This window comes from Neophocaena asiaeorientalis, unplaced genomic scaffold (genome assembly GCF_003031525.2).
Source record: "Neophocaena asiaeorientalis asiaeorientalis breed wild unplaced genomic scaffold, Neophocaena_asiaeorientalis_V1.1 scaffold122, whole genome shotgun sequence".
In the NCBI taxonomy this organism is placed as follows: domain Eukaryota; kingdom Metazoa; phylum Chordata; class Mammalia; order Artiodactyla; family Phocoenidae; genus Neophocaena; species Neophocaena asiaeorientalis.
In genome coordinates this window covers 166,467-183,244 of record NW_020172725.1, presented here as the reverse complement: position 1 = coordinate 183,244, position 16,778 = coordinate 166,467, and the positions used below count along the sequence as shown (strand labels likewise).

Sequence of the window (16,778 nt, the reverse complement as noted above, 5' to 3'; positions counted from 1 at the left end):
AAATCACATAAAATTATTGTCCTTGACACTTCTCTTAGTTTCCTATTCAGCCACATGTTTCATTGAGGTCATCAGAATGAAATCTTCTAAAATTCTCATGTGAACCTAAATGAACAAAGTTCTCGGCTTCCCCTTTCCGAGCAAAGTGCCCAGCGGGCACAGGAGCTGCAGCACCTGCTTCTCTTACCAACTTGGCATGGGGTGCACGGACTCCCCCAGGCAGCACCGAGGGACGAACAACACTGGGACTTTAACGTTGCTCCATTGATGTTGATCTCACATCGCCCATCAATGACAGTCTGCCAACAAGTGCCCTTGATGGTTTCTGCAGGGGCAAGGGGGTGATGGTATTTAATAGACAATAGAATCTATATCAAAAATTCAAACATGTACATTGGAATTACAGCAAGAATAGCACCATGAAACAAGGAATAACGATCGTTTAAAACTTTGTTCGTCCATACTGAAACCCTTTTGCAATAAAAGCAGACATTAAATACAGCAGCACTGATAAACATAGGAAAATCATTCTCAGAAAGACAAATACCTATGCAGATGGTTTTTGTTGGATCCAAAGTACTTTCGGAAGAACACTCGCAAATAAAAGAGCCTGGGCTATTCTTGCAGACTCCATTAATGCAAGGACTTGATTCACATTCATCGATGTCTGAAACAAAAACAGGTCTACGTTACTGCTAAAAACTAGTCTTGGGCACAAATGAATAGTTAAACTTTGGTCTCGTTTGCTACCATATATTCTTCATTAGATAGTAAAGCTGACCTAGATAGATTTTTCTTTCTAGGCCAGATGGAATGCCAAAAATAATAACCGAGCACATCTCTATGTTCAGCACATGGCTGAATCTTTTTATTCAGAAAACCTGGAGCAAATGTAAGTGTGATTTCTGAATTACTAACTCAAATAGCACATATCTAATATTTTCTTCATCTAGTAAATGATGGCAAATAAAATGCCAGTTGTAGGCAAATACAAAGTGAATACTTTTAAGTGGCATTTGGATGCAAAATAAATGGCAAATAAAATACCAATCGCAGGTAAGTACCATCAGTAGCTTACAAAGCGCATAGGAGTGTCATTTAGGATCACAGAATCTCAACGAAGTGACACAACTGTCTAAAACAGAAGTGACTCTAATTTACCTTCGTGGTTTTCCAGTGGCATTCCGAAAGGCAGCAAAGTACATGGTATAAGAACAAAAATACATCTTACCTTCACAAGTTTTTAGGTCAGGTTTGTATATAAATCCCTTGGGGCAGGTACAGACAAAACTTCCAGGAGTATTTCTACATTGTCCATTGTCACAGAGTAGACTATTCAATACACATTCATTAATATCTGGAAAACCAAAAAACATAAACTTTTAAAAGATCCCGTCCTTTGCATGCAATTTCTTTGCATTTTTAGGCTAAGTTTTTAAGGTCATAATGATATGATTAATTCAAGGAAAGAGGCAAAGCTCCTCTACCATTGATCTTTGCTGAAATTACCTATTTTAGGAAAATAGGGGCTTGAGCTGATTATCTATACTAGGTATCTACAAAGTCTAAAGTCACCAGACACTATTGAATTATCTTCTTTCTTTAGCAGGAAGAAAACCTAGATTTGCTGGAAATCATTAATATTTATATAATTGTTTCACTGTGCCAGAATTAAAAGGACTAATCCTATTGTTTTAAGGAACTAAATAAATATTTAGAGAGTATGGTCCATTTTTGATAAGTATCAGTTCCAGGATGGGTGTCTCTTCTTTAGAATAATTTAAGTGGTCTCCAGTCATGTTTATAAAGTACGAAGCAATCTGTAGAGTTTATAATTGCCATGAGGAATTTAGACTCGAGATTCAGAGAGCTGAGGAAAATTCCTTGCTTTCAGCTGAATAATAGGCAAGTCTGATGCAAAACCAAACTTTCGATATGTATAACTTAGATAATTTAGGAAATGTAGAACTTAAACAGTTTGTTATACCTCTTTGAGCTAAAGTACATCACTCAGCCCACAAAATAGACTACATATTCACAAGAGACATTTTATACATTGAGAGATGCTGCTTAGATTACCATTTGACAAGCTAGTAGCCCTTACATAAAGGATACATAAATTCAGCACTGGAGAGCTGCATGGGTTCACAGCAGTAAATATACTTAAATCAGCAACTAACAGCTGTTCCTTGGTATCTGCAGGGGATTGGTTCCAGGACACCCCCCGCACCAGGTTACCAAAATCTGTGGATGCTCAAGACCCTTATATAAAATGGCATAGTACTGGCAGATAACCTATGCACATCCTCCCATCTCTAGATTAAATCATCTCTAGATTACTTATAATACCTAACACAATGTAAATGCTATGTAAGTAGTTGCTGGTGTACGGCAAATTCAAGTTTTGCTTTTGGGAACTTTCTGGAATTTTTTTTCAAATATTTTCAATCTGAGGTTCGTTAGATATGTGAATGCAAAACTCACAGATATGGAGGGCTGTGTTTACACAGTTCTTAAAATATGGGAAAATCAAGTATAAAGTTATGTACTGTCTGAGCAAATAGCATGCTGAGAATTCTGTCAAAATCATATAGGCATTGCTAATACTTCCCAAAAAGGTCAATATTGCAATTCTTAAACTTTGATGATGTCAGAAGAATCTGGAACTTTCATTTGAGGAACTGAAGATTAAGATATAGAATAGTCAGTCCCTGGAACTCTGTGGGAAGTGGCTGGAGTGGATCTTTGATTCCTAGCTTCACACCTCTGAACATAATCTGAAATATGAACATACTTCTGACCTGATGATAATGGGTCCAACTTTGGAGTAGACACTAAAGCACTGAAGGAAGAATCCCTTCTGCCTCCCAAACTCTCCCTTTTGCGTGATTTTTGGATGAAGCTAAAACATCTCTGTGCCTTTCTGGCCTGCCCAAATAAATAATGATTTTTCATGTCTGCCAATGTAGAGAGGCTCCTACAGGAAAATGAAATAGTAAAACTTTTTTTTGAGTTGAGTCTAGTTTGAAAGTACCATGTATGCTCATATAACAAATGTAACCCCCAAAAAGGGGCCCTAAAATTAAGGGTGTGAGAGAGAAAGAAATCATTTTTCAAAATTCAACTGTAGACCATAAAGAAGGGAGGGCCAGGTTTAGGCCAGCAATAAAAGTTAGGGAGAGAAAAAGAAACCTGCAGTCGAAAGAAGAGGGTTTTGTGATAAACCTGTGGGCTCCCATGACCTGCTTCTATCCTCCATTTTTTTAGGTACTTGCTTAGCCTGAAACTCGGGTGAAAACTGATTTAAATGGAGGGGAGGGAGAGAAGATATTTTGATTTACTGTGAGTTCTTTTTATGTGAGTACAAATGCCACATAGTTAGAAGGAAAGCAGGTGAAAATGCTCAAAGTAAGATTTCTGCTGTTTTGAAAATAACTGCTACATCTACTTTGTGTATAATGACAATTAGCAGCGCCCTAATAACAAAGGCATCTAGTAGGGGCAGCGCTCGGCTTCAACCTGCGCAATTAGAGAACTGCACGCTGTATGAGAGGGACAGTTGCCATGTTCCATCCTTTACATAGTTAAACAAAAGATATAACTTGTCAGGATTCAGCTATGCTGACACCCAAAGTGTAGAGCATCCATTTGTCCAGTCCTTTAAGCTACTCAAGAGCAGTTTCCCTCAAGCAACAAAAGAAAGAATGCATGATGCACGAAGTGTCTTAGAAAACAGGTGAAACGTCTTACCAACACAATTTTTCCCAGATGAATCCACTTCATATCCGGAATTGCAAATACATTTGTAGGTCCCACGGAGATTTTCACAAATTCCATTTGGGCAGATATCAGGGTCTAATGCACATTCATTTATATCTACACCACAAAAAAATTCAAAATCATTAACATTCTAAAGTAAACATCAAAGGAACTATCAAAAAATAACATTACAATAACTGTAGAGACCTTAGGACCTCATGAAAATAAAGTTTCTCCTTGATGAGAAAGTGGATCCCTTTTTCTCACTACAAGGTATTCTGACTCAAGTCTTTCTTCCACCAGTCCCTGAGAGGAACTTGGCATCTGAGCTAGAACTACAAGACTACCAATCCTTAATCAAGAGGAGAACTCCTGGACTTCTTCTTGTACAAACATCAAGGCGAAAAGGTTGATCAAATACAGAGCCCAGGTTCCTACAACTGCTCTCCCTGCCATCAGCCTGTCCTTCTTCAGTCTACATTCTACACTGCCACCAGACTTAACGGCCTCAAAACAAGGTGACCGTGTCATTCTCATGGTTCAGACTTTCGTAGGTTCGACAGCATTCTCAAGGTTAAATTAAAATATGAACTCTTTATTCACTTTAAATCTCTTACTCTGCCATAAACACATCATGCCCTCTTCACTCTGCGTGGGGAATGTCTGGAGCAAACCTACACGTTGGTCCGAAGCTTGCTCAACCACCACCTGCTCTGGAAAAGCCTCTGCTACTCTGTCCAGATGAGGCTGGTCCTCCTCTTCCGTTTGCTGACAGCCTGAGGAGAGCTCTAATAGTCAAGGGTGATGCTGAGTGACAGTCAGTGAGTGGCTAGTCTCAAATCCTGTTGCCCGACTCTTCTATAAATCAAGGTTGACCTTTTTTTTTTTTCCTTATCCAGGTACCCATCACAACTTATTTATTCCCCACTAACTCCTTATTCATTATACATTTCCTTACTTGTCCTCTTTTCTCCTCCAAATATCCACCTCGCCCTTTCTTTATCCACACATAATGATGAAATCAATCAAGAGAATGAACTGACAATCGAGTCAGTCTATTTTTTCCCAGAACTCTCTTGAATCAAATCATTTAGTCTTTTATTAGTAAAGTAATCCCTTCCTCTTACTTGTCACCCATTTTTACACTTGTTCCAATTCTCCCGTTTAATTTCTTTTATGGCACCAGTATTTCTCTACTTCTAACTTCTACACTTCAACATTTCATTTTCTTCCAACTCAGTTAATTGCTATCACCACCTGCTACAAAACACAAGATGGCTCCCTACTGCCATCTGAGAATGACTGAGCACTTGACCAGTAAGAAAGTGTTCAAAGTGTGCGTAGGTTCAGTTGAGCTCATAACCCTGAATTGTACTTGATAGTGGCAGATCCAAAGGACGGCCAGGCTGCCCCTTCTCATGAACGAGCCACCATGGTCACCGTATCTCGTTCACATCAGTGACCCTGGGAGAGCACCCAACCCTTCAGTAATGAGTGCCACACCCACACCCAGCAATCCCAGGACCCGCTGTGCCATAGCTGTTCTGCCACTGGGGGCTTCTAAGTGTCCCAGGTAGATCAACGCGGTGATGGCCAGAGAGGGGGGTCGGACCAGACTGGTGTAAAGGGACCAAGCGGAAACCCACAGGAAGGCCCAGTGCTGCCTCTGCACATGCTTAGTAAATTTCAAAACAAGCCCTAAGTCCTTACCACTGCCTGCTGACGTCATTCCTGGCCCACTGCTGCAGAGCGCCTGATATTCCGCTGCAATAAATTAACAGATAGTAAATGATTCCCTTGTTTGCAGAACAGGTCGATCCTGCCCTTGGCTTTGCACACATCATTTCCTCCAAAGTGAGTGGAACTGAAATAAAGTGGTAAAGGAAAAGGAGGCATCTCCTAGGGGAGTCACACCAGGCTCCTATTTTAAAGGCTCCGCACTCACCGTGGAAAACGACTTATAAGGATATAGGCGAGTTCCAGCAATTCCTTGTGCAAGCACTTTCGGAAAAGGTGTTTTTCCTATGGCTTGATTTTTTTCACCAGGGAACACTTTACACTTACAGTGAAATGTGTCTGTTAAAATGTGGTTTCTTAACTGTTAATAAAACTCTCTCCCACCATCTTGGAAATAAATTCTTTTCTTAGTTCGAGCTCTTTTTTTCAGTACAATCAAGTTCGTAACATTTTCTCATTTCTCTCTGCAAATTCTCTAGCCTCCCCTGACAAGAATAACACGGTATCTACACTTGCATTTACGTGTATTTTTAAAGTTAATATTTATCAGGATGCCAGATTCATTCTATTATATAAATCCATAGGAAATGTATTGCATAATGTTAAAACTGGATCTTACTCAAGAAATGGAGGTATATAGAATATGTTCCCAAATTTGTGACGGAATCAGATTTCTATTTCTTAAAATTGATGCAATGCTTTATACACAATTCCAACAATATTTAGATAAACCTAAGAGTGAATGATGGAAATGGAGAACTAATAGGAACCACACTTAATCCAAGGAAAAGAAACGAAGTTTCCCTTAGTTGCCCATGGTTTCTGGCAACTACAGAATCTCATGGTCAAATGCAGATCAGTTGTGCTTAGGTGGCAGGAGAAGTGAATAATAGGGATGTGGCTTTTTTACACAGGCCACCTGTACCTTGGTGCTGAAGCAAATAGTTCCTATACCTCCACATTCTAGAAAATTGCATTCCTGATGACAGGGGATGCAAAGGAGTTATAATTTTTTATAGATTAAAAAATGAAGTTTGACTCCTTCGGAGCCTCTGTCTTCTACCAAACATAAATTTGAGAAAAGTGGTGAAATCCCTTAATTTTTAAGTCATCTTAAAAGGATCCAAAAAGGGAAAAAATGGGAAGGTGGCTGCCATTGTGTTTGAAAGCCAGGGACTGGCAGCAGAAGGAAATACATCCTCTTTATTCTCTCACATCAGCAATAAGTTAAAGCACTTGTGAAACAGTGTAAGTAATAAAACAGGAAAAACAAAATCATGCCAGTTCTGCTGAAAGCAATTTTATAATTGGTGTTAAATTAGCTGCTGCTTAGCCTACATGGAAGCAAATTATTGTCATTATTCTTTTCCATTTGGGCAGGATCTGGTACTAGACTCTGTAGTGAATTCAGATCAGCATGGGTTTGAATGCTGATGACAATGCTTATTGCTGAGGGTCCTGGGAGCAAGCCCTTTCCCTCTTCTAGTTCCCTCTTATATAAGTGTAGAAAATGATACCCAACTCACATGGTAGTGCTGTAGATTTACTGAGAGAACATGTCAAGTGCTCGGCACAACTCAAGCACTTCATAAATGATAGCTGTTGCTAAGCTAACTCAGTGTTGTGCCATGGAGACAGTGGGATGAGGACAGGAGAGAAAATTCCTAATCATTACTCTTCTGTGGCTTTAACTGACGGATTTCTACAAGGAGTAAATGCTCAGCAGCCAGTGAGATGTATCTGAAAATATAGTTTATTTGACTTCCAGAGCACAAAGATGAACTTTAGATGTTAAGTGGTTAGAATTTCTCATTAAATTGACTAAAGATATTCCTTCTGGATATTTCCAGTCCCCTTTAAAATCCCTCCTCTCTCCTGAAATAAGGGACATCCTACATTTCAATCCTTCATGATTTGGCATTTTCATCTATCAAAGAGGTGGAGAAACCAAACGGGATGGAACTATTTCCACATGTGGACCACTTTTGTGTAAACTGATTCAAATATAAAAGAGAAGGTAGTGGAACTGAGCTTCAAAATGTAACTCTCTTTAAGCTTTACTGCTTAAAGAAATTTGGTTTCTTTGGGTCATCTTTTTAATTTCATTTTCCTATGTAGCATAAGAATTCTCTGGAGATGTAATTGGGGTCCAGAGGAAAATGTAAAAACAAAAAACTATATGCACCAAGGATCCTGGATTCTAAGCTTTGGCTATTCTACTCATTCAAGACATGGACAAATCACCTATATCCTTGTACCAGTTTTTAGGATACCCATCTTATCTTGTAAATTCAAAGTATGCAAGGAAAGTACTTTGAAAAATTAAAGTAACAAACTTTACTTTAGAAGGATGATATTAATAATATACAACTATAAAGTTGTATGGAAGTATCTTTTTAGATAGAATTATATTTGTATACTATATAATCGAAGTATTATTGCAAACATGTATTCAATTGTTAGTAATCATATATGAAATGACTGGGTGAAGCAGTCATCCAGAATAAAGCTTTCTTTCTTTAACTGGCATTCCCCCATTTTAAAGACTTTTAAAGTCTTCTACTTAACTTTCTCTAACTTCTCATAATACATTTTAATTTCTGTCTGATTTCAAATATTATCATTTTCAAAATGGCAAATATTTAAAAATTGTGAGTTCGTCTTTAATAGATAGTATCTAGGCCAGAAATGAACTAACTGAATCTTAAGAGGTAAACCAACCAATCAGAGCTACACATTTTCAATATTAGGACTTATTCTATTTTAGGACATTAGAAGTCAACTACCAAGCTACCTTAAAATTACATTCAAATGTTGACAGTCTATTGCTTTCATTTCAATAAACTATTTTTGCCTTACAAACAGAAATAATTTACAACTGGAGAGGATCTTCTGGATTACCTAAGACAATTCATTTTGTAGATGAAAAAAAATGAAGATCCCTTTTCCATATTATTCTATTTCATAATTGTTTACTAATGTAAGCCATCTCAAATCCTTTTGAAATTAGGTGAGAAAAATTCCTAAATAAACAAAAATCCACAAAAAAACTGAACCTCCAATTAAGTAATTTGTCTGCCTGTGGCTGGGGAGCAGAATTCTGACTCACTGACAAGTTTTCTTTTCACTATGCCATGTCACTCAAATTGAGAAAAACACTTTTTCCCTAGAGTTGAATAAAATCATTTAGGAAAAGCACACCTAAAGCAGCCTGAAGGATTTGAACAAAATTCACAAATGGCCTTTTGGAAAAAAATTGGAAACATTCAGGTAATCTGAGAATTATTTACTTTTACACACGGTAGAATTCTGCTTTTATAATAGTTCCTACAAAATGTAAACACTGTGAAGCTACTTTAGAAAACAAGGCAAGTCGCACACACCCTAAAGAGCATGACTATTACTGAGGTGGAGGAGTTCAGATGGGAGGCATGAACATGCTGCCTAATCCAAGTGATGGCTGGGCCTGTGAGGAACATCTGAGCAGAGGCTGAGCAGCTCCTGCCAAGACCCCAGCAAGGTACATGACGCACCTGGAGAGCAGACGCAATCTTTCCCCGTGACTTCCAAAAATGCAAAGACTGCAGATGGTGGCGGAAGGCTGGGAGTACTAGGGCATCCCCATGACACCACATACCTGAATTCTGTGAAGGACACGGTTGGCAAGGTTCCCCAAAAGCATACTCGGTGCTGGCACAACAGCACTCAGATTTGGTAACAGCACCAAACAAGGGTTTGACACACTGGCCTCTCTTGTATCCACCGTAGCATGTGCTCCGCATGTGTGTGTCTACACAGGAAGAAGCATCTGTCATCATACTATCGCTTCAAACAGATGGGAACCCCCCAGGTCAAAGTTGAAGCTGGTTTTATTTAGCCATTGTCCCTGTTCTAACTCACAGAGAATGCCTCTGGTATTAGGTCCCAATAGAAAACAAAACGAAACAAATCATTCTGCATTCAGCTTCCAAGCACTGGAAACCAATTACTAGACTCTTCCAGTTCTCTAGGGACTATTATGGTTTACCCAACTGTGAGGTCCTTAAGGGCTAGGATTATACCTCACTCATTTTTGTCTTCCCCAGGAGTGTACAGAGAAGGCACTTAATAAATGTTGAATGAATGATGACCATTCAATCTCGCCTTATGATAAATAAGATCTTTATTAGAAATACAGACGACCTCAAAATAAACATGCAATTATTGAATATCTGAATTAGATGTACTTTCAAAAGGGAGGACGTTTAATCTGTAAAAGGTTCATTTATACAAATCTGCAGATATTGGTCTAACTAAGCAGTATCATCTTTACCACCAGGAGAGGATTTCCAGCTATGTCCAATCCTCTCCCAATTCAAAGGGTCTACCGATTACCTTTCTTAAAAATAATTTGGAAAAACTTTGTATCTATTTATCAACAAATCTCAAACTCTTTATAAAGCTACATAAAACTATTATCATATAAGTTTCTTACTTATCCATATCCTCCTTTGCATTCTATACCTCCCTTGGAACATTTAATTCCCTAGATGAAAATGAAATGTTCACCATGAGATAATGGGCACATACAGGTCAATTTCAAAGACCATTATCAACAAAGGAGGGTTGGAGAAAATTGGGGACAGTTAGGTGATTAGGAAAGACAAGGGAGAAGGAGAGGTGGGGATTCCCTTGGTTTTCATTTATCTCAGCTCGTCTTTCTATGCCTTAAACTAATATCCATGTCATACAAGAAAAGAACTGACCCTGTTTGGTGGTTTGTTGCCCCACAAATATTAATTGTATCATATCTGCTACAGTCAAGTACATTTATTATTGGCGGATTTTATTGACTGACAGAGGATGGATCTCTATCGTACATCTAGTTACGGCTTTAACCTTACCAACACACACACGTCCATCCAGACCCACGGCCAGTCCAGGAAAGCATTCACATCGGTAGGAGCCGTCAGTGTTGACACAACGCCCATTCATGCAGATCCCAGGTGTTTCACACTCGTTAATATCTGTGGTGGGGAAAAGCACTTATTAAAAATAAAGCCACTTCACACAACATTGTAAAGAAATTATACTCCAATAAAGATGTCAGAAAAAAAGAAAAAAAATAAATAAAGTGACTTTATTTAAAGACATAACATATTTACAGTTCTAAGACTTGAAAATGGGGAAGATTTACAATAATATGCAGCATCAACAGTAAAAGCTCAGTGAGATGCATTTCATTTTCCTTTGAGAGAAAAGGAACAAAAATGGAGAGAGATAAACTGTCTGAGTTTATTTCTTTTCTATAGAAAGCTATTTCAATAACATTCTCCTGAGATTTTTTTTTTTTTAATCCAAAGTAAGAATCACAAAGGCAAAAACAGAATTGGAAGAAGAAGGAAAGTGACAGCTAAAAGACAAAGGGTCTTGTGTAATGTTTCACATGGCAATTTTTCCAGGACTGTCAGAAATCTAGCTTGATAATAAACTACATCTTTGGCCTGGGCAGGAAGCTTCTCCTTTTGGCATCCAACACCCAGACTGGTGTCCATTCCAGTATCACTCATGCCTTAACTCTCTGGGAAAATTAGAATGGCATGAGGAGACACAGAACTAAAGCCTGGATGGAACACCATACAAAAGGAACAGAAAATGAATATAGATGATTTTGATGACAACTCCTAGCCAATTGGAACCCAGCAAAGAAAAATCTCTCTTAAGCATTACAAATATTTTATAGTATCGTATGTGTATCCTTAGGGAGGCCTGGTAAAAGATTTTATTGGGCACATACTAATAATAGCGGATACTTTTCCCCCTGAACATGGTACCAAACATGTTCTGTTTCCAACATGGAAACAGAAATGGTACCAAAACTGTGTTTTGGAAAACATATAACACTTAGAAACAAGTCGTTTTATAACAACTCCTTTTATAATATACGACTGGTGTAGGTGAATATTTCCTTTCTTCTGACCTTAAAAAGGCAAATTGAGACTGAAACACCTCTGCGTTTTACAAAGCTTGTGTTATCTGGCACAAAATATATTCAGATGGTCCAAGATTCCGTGTACAGATTGTATTTTAAAACAGCAGTTATATTTAAATACGTGAACTCAAACTGGTTCAGTTATTCAGGTCACCTTTTTGTTCAAATTGAGATCTACAGTAAAACAGTGGTGACTACAGCCTGAAATGTAATCCAAAGGTTTTTTACTGGGGACAGCGATGGAACATAGATCCAGAGGGCGTTGCTCAAAGTGAGTGGCCTCCACCTTCAGAGAGTGATCAGGGAGACCAGGCTGTCCATCAGATTAGTTAACTGTAGCGATTAAATTAGCATTGTTCATTCAGCTTTGAACAGTTACATCTCTGTGGGATCAGAACCAAGTGTTCAGCATTAAGAGAAAATCTTATCCCATGATATCAAGAGAAAAATGATGGAAAAGAAATTCAGCATACAAGAAATTTTTTTCTTTTTTCTTCCTTTTTTCTTACTACAAGTGTGTGTATTCCATCTTCTCTATACGTCAGAATAAAGACGACACAGGTAAGAATATGGAGCATTTTCCCCCTCTCTTTCTCTCTAGCTCTGATTCTTAAGCCAGAATGTTAAAGTCAGAGCAGACTTTTAATCATCAGGCACTTTCAAAAGACTGGAACAATCCATTTATCAATAAGATACTAGTTCACTGATTGCAAACAGTTGCAAAACCGGGCTTCACCTATGAGGTCATAATATCTTCTGAAATAGTTACAACAGCATTATCTATTGGCCACCCTTAAGAGTCTGTGGCCTGGCTCACTGGCAGCCTATAGGTACTGAAAGTGAATCTTAGCATGCTCTGTGCATAGGTAAGAGAGAGGAGTGTGTGTTCTCAGAAAAGTTCTGTTCACAAAGGGACTTTCACATTTCCTTCTGTTATTTTGTTTGGAAGCCTAGTTCCAAATATTCCAGCAATCATTCCCTTCCCCTTTCTTTTTCACTTGTACAGCACTTAACCTGCACAATTGGGTGCTTTGTTGTATGCTGTCTTAATATTTTCATGCGTTAATCTTGTCTCCCCAGCTATAAGTTCCTCCCAACACATAGCTCAAAAGCATGGAAACCAATTTCCTACTTCAAATTTGAAAACAAAAAACAAAACAACCTTTCTCTTGCTGTGAAGGCAGATTTCCATGATATTGAAGAGCTATTGATGGGAAGGTCATAGAGAATGTAGGTAAACAACCAAGGGCTAGAAGCTCTTTTAAGCCTAGAGAAAATACACATCATGCTGAAGACTTAATACAAGGACTTAATACAAGGGCACCTAGAGAAGAGGCACCATAGGACTTTTTCTTGCCTTCTCCATCTTGAATAGCCTGATGCTCTCTCTACCTTCTACATCTGAAACTATGGTTTTTTTTTTTTCTCTCAACCACTGCGCCACCAGGGAAGCCCCTGAAACTATGGTTTTGAGTGTCATATTTCAGCAGATTCCCTGGATCTATTTTGAGTATGAGGTTCCTTGAGAAGTCTGGTTGCAGCTCAGATCTTGGACACAAGGGCAATAACTATTCATCCTCGACCGCATGAGGCAGAGCAACTGAGCACAAATGTAACTTCTCCTCCTGATAACTGCAGTTATCTCCTGATAACTCTTCTCAGGACCCCAGTTTTCAACAGCACAAATAAAAATCTTCATTTTGCTTCACTACTTGGAGCAATAAGATTATTTCAAAAGTTACAAAGCTAAATACTGGCTCCTGGTTCCTTTACTTCTTCTGCTTAATCCTGTTTCCCTTTTTTGCTTCTGTGATTTGATAAAGCTTAAATAAATTGTGTTTCTTAAGGTATCTGGAGGAAATTATGAAGAAGAGATCACCCCAATAACAGTCTACAATATTCTGTCCAGTGAAGATGTAAGAGGTGGCAAATGACAGCCATCAAGAAGCCAACTGTAATTATTCCTCAACTGTAAGGAAGAGGCAGAACTCAGCTTATTTAAAAAGATGCTCACAGCTGTCGGTAGTCCAAATGGTAGTTCAGCTTCTCATTCATTTGCTATGGAGCCTATCAGGCTCCTTTGAGAAGACACCAAACACCCTTTCTGAAGTAAGAACAGCCTTCTGGGCATAAATCGTAGCTCTCTGGATGGCTGGACTTAAGGAGGAGTTCCAGTCAGGTTTCTTAGTACAGAGTTAGGGGAACTTTAAATAGGGAGAATCAATAAGGAAAGGTGGTAGCTCTAAGCAATGTAGGGAGGAGAAAAAACGGGTGAAGAATATGATTTAGAGTTTTATAGCACAAACCTTTACAATAACGCCCATCTGATGCCAGCTGAAATCCAGGTTTGCAAATACATTTAAAACTGCCATCTTCATTGATACACATTCCATTAAGGCACATATTCCTTATGCTGCATTCATCCATATCTGAAAAATACAAAGGATATATTTTCTTATGGCCAGATGAGTAAGCTTACAAAGGAAGCCAACCTGGGTCAATATAATTCTGTTTCGTCACATTTCTTTACTTTTTGTTATTATTGTCTAAGGTTAATTTTCATCCAAATTATAACTTACAAAGAGAAGAGTGGCCATATGAAATACGCATCTCAAGTTCTCAATTTCTGACATGTGCATGCAAACTATAGGGCTAAATTTATTTTAGGACATGTGTGTATATATATACATATATACTTACACAAGCATATACGTATATATGTATATGCACGTATATGTGTATATGTATATACACATGTATGTGTATTAGACTCATATATCTATGAAATTTCATATAAATATATTTTTCATATAAATATATATATGAAATTTAACTCAATAAGAGCTACCAAGGCTCTTTTTAGGAACAGCAGTTTACAAACTGAAAGGTGTGTAAACGGCCTGATGGTTATATTTACAGATCCACATTACTTCTAATATACTGAAAATAAAAACAAAATCGAAACTAAGAATGATGAAATGTATTTAGGCTACTTCTTGATTCTTTAAAAAGTAGAAACCAGAGAACTGCTGGCAGTTTGAAGCAATTTTAAATAGGGATAGGAAAAACGTATTTGTAAAATGCAAGACTTGACTATAGAGTATAGCCATGACAGCTAACATTTAGGATCCCTTGAGCATACAGATATTTCTTTAAATTCATCAGTATGCTATTTTATTTAACATTACAGCTGTCTTAGGAGGCACTTGCTCTTCTAGACACAGTGTGTTTTCACTTACAGGCTTTAGTCAGACCGAAGTAATTTATGATTTTTTCTTTTTTAAACAAGACTCTATCCCAACTGAGAATTTTGGCATTAAGTCTTTGAATTGAATCACTGAGATAATATTCTGCCAAAAATGTTTCTAAGAACAATTTTGAAATTCCTTTAATGTATGAATAGATTCTTGGGATCTTTCCCGAAGACTTTGGGAAAGATGATAAGGAGCATTCTTCATTTTTTGCTAAAGGTCTAAGAAGTGGAAACTCATCAATAATTGTCACATTTTCAATTTAGGGGAGAAAAGGCAGGGAAAAAGACAAAATGAAACAGCCCAATTCAAAGTGAGGTGATTAATTCAAGAGGCAATATAAAGGGCTGACTCTCGCCAACATTTCTCTCCAATTTTACATTTTCAGATACTCCTTAGTAATATTTCATTACTACATAGACACTTTAAACAAAAGGATTATAAGTGACTGAAGAATATATGAGATTAGGTGTGTCCTATTTTTTTTAATGTACAAATTCTGACTGTATAAAATTTGGAAGTAATGATTTATGCTACAAAAGTTTCGTCACCAGGAATATTTAAATAGCAAGCTCTGCTCCTATATTTACAATGTTATTTGACTCACACAAATGTGAATTAAAGGAACTAATACTGTTGAAAGTTAGGCATCCTCCCAGATAACAATAGGTGAATATACATTTGATACTTTGACCTTTCACTCAATGTTTGACTTGGCCTTGTTAAAGACTTTTGATACTGAAACTGCAATGGAATAGGGGAATGACATGATTATACTGTAATTATTATTACACCGTATTACCTTCACAGTTCTTCCCATCACGCGTAACATGAAATCCTGCATTACACACACAATGGAAACTGCCATCTGTGTTGATGCAACGTCCGTTATTGCAGATACGGCCATTCTGTAAACATTCATCAATGTCTAAAATCGAAGTCAAAAAGGAAGAAATAGCTTTACTTAGGGGATTTTAAATTATTTTATTTCTTCCTCTCACCATCTCTAAATTCATGATCTTAGTCTTGGGTTTTGATTACTAAATAATATTCTTCAACATAAACTCAGTATTAAATAATATAAAATTTAGGGTTACTAATAAAAGTTTGAAAGGCATATGAAAGAAAAAAATGCCAACATAATAGCATTCAGTTTAACTTTACTTTCTAAGAAGGCTCCCTAAATCTCAGTTCTGTAAACAAAATAGGTTCTTCTTCACCATTTTCCTAGGTAATTCAATGAGCCAGTATATATCATTATTTACAATGAACTTTGTCTGGTGTCTTTTAAGACATGATCAAAAGGCAGATCTGATGTTCGCTGTATCAGAACAGTTAAACAGAAATGCCATTAAAAAAAAAAAAACAATTTAAAAACCTAATTCCATCTGAAAACCGTCAATCATTTTGACTCTGAAATGTCTACCTTCCTTATGGCAGTTCTGGTCCAAATACAGTTTTATTTGTTTATATATTCTTAGTCTCTTTTATAACTTTATGAGTATTCTATCTAACAAACAAAATATTGGTACTATGGGGGCATTTCCCCTTTTTTCTTTCATGTTTAATATTATGCCAAAGTAAACAACAGAGCATGATATGGAAGTGTTAAAAATGACAATAACTCAAATAACCCGCATCTGATCTCTCATTTAAAGATTAGCAACTAACCTAAAGTGCACAACGAGTTACCCTGGATTATCTATTCCCCTCAGTTTCTAGGCTACATGCCTGGATGAACATCAAAAAGGATGAACACAAACCACCTTGTCTACAGAGCGTACAACCTTTGCCAGGGCTTATTCCCAAGAGATAGAGGCCAGGGCACCGAGCAGAGTCGGATGGGAGCAGACCTACCCATGCAGAGTTGAGGCCATGTGCCTGGGTATAAGAGCCCTAAACATCCTTTGGACGACAAGAATGTGCATTCATGGCATACTGGTTATTCTGTCTACCCTGTGTCTGCACGGTGTCTTGTGGTTGACCCTCAGACGCACTTTCTTTCTGGGCAGATCCAGCAGTGGTTTCCACACGAGTCATTGGACTAGCTGAAGCAGTCT

The 16,778-nt window shown here is 37.7% G+C and overlaps 1 protein-coding gene across 1 annotated transcript in view; it reads right to left on the bottom strand.

The window, feature by feature from the left end:
- Positions 1-16,778, bottom strand: part of FBN1 (fibrillin 1) — a 253,659-nt gene that overhangs the window by 97,014 nt on the left and 139,867 nt on the right. The window contains exons 13-21 of the mRNA XM_024740283.1: positions 15,521-15,646; positions 13,774-13,896; positions 10,380-10,502; positions 9,134-9,286; positions 5,470-5,523; positions 3,751-3,876; positions 1,232-1,357; positions 548-667; positions 188-325 (exon numbers count right to left, since the gene is read on the bottom strand). Of these exons, the coding sequence (XP_024596051.1) occupies positions 188-325; positions 548-667; positions 1,232-1,357; positions 3,751-3,876; positions 5,470-5,523; positions 9,134-9,286; positions 10,380-10,502; positions 13,774-13,896; positions 15,521-15,646 (1,089 nt within the window). The remainder of the gene's footprint in view (positions 1-187; positions 326-547; positions 668-1,231; positions 1,358-3,750; positions 3,877-5,469; positions 5,524-9,133; positions 9,287-10,379; positions 10,503-13,773; positions 13,897-15,520; positions 15,647-16,778) is intronic.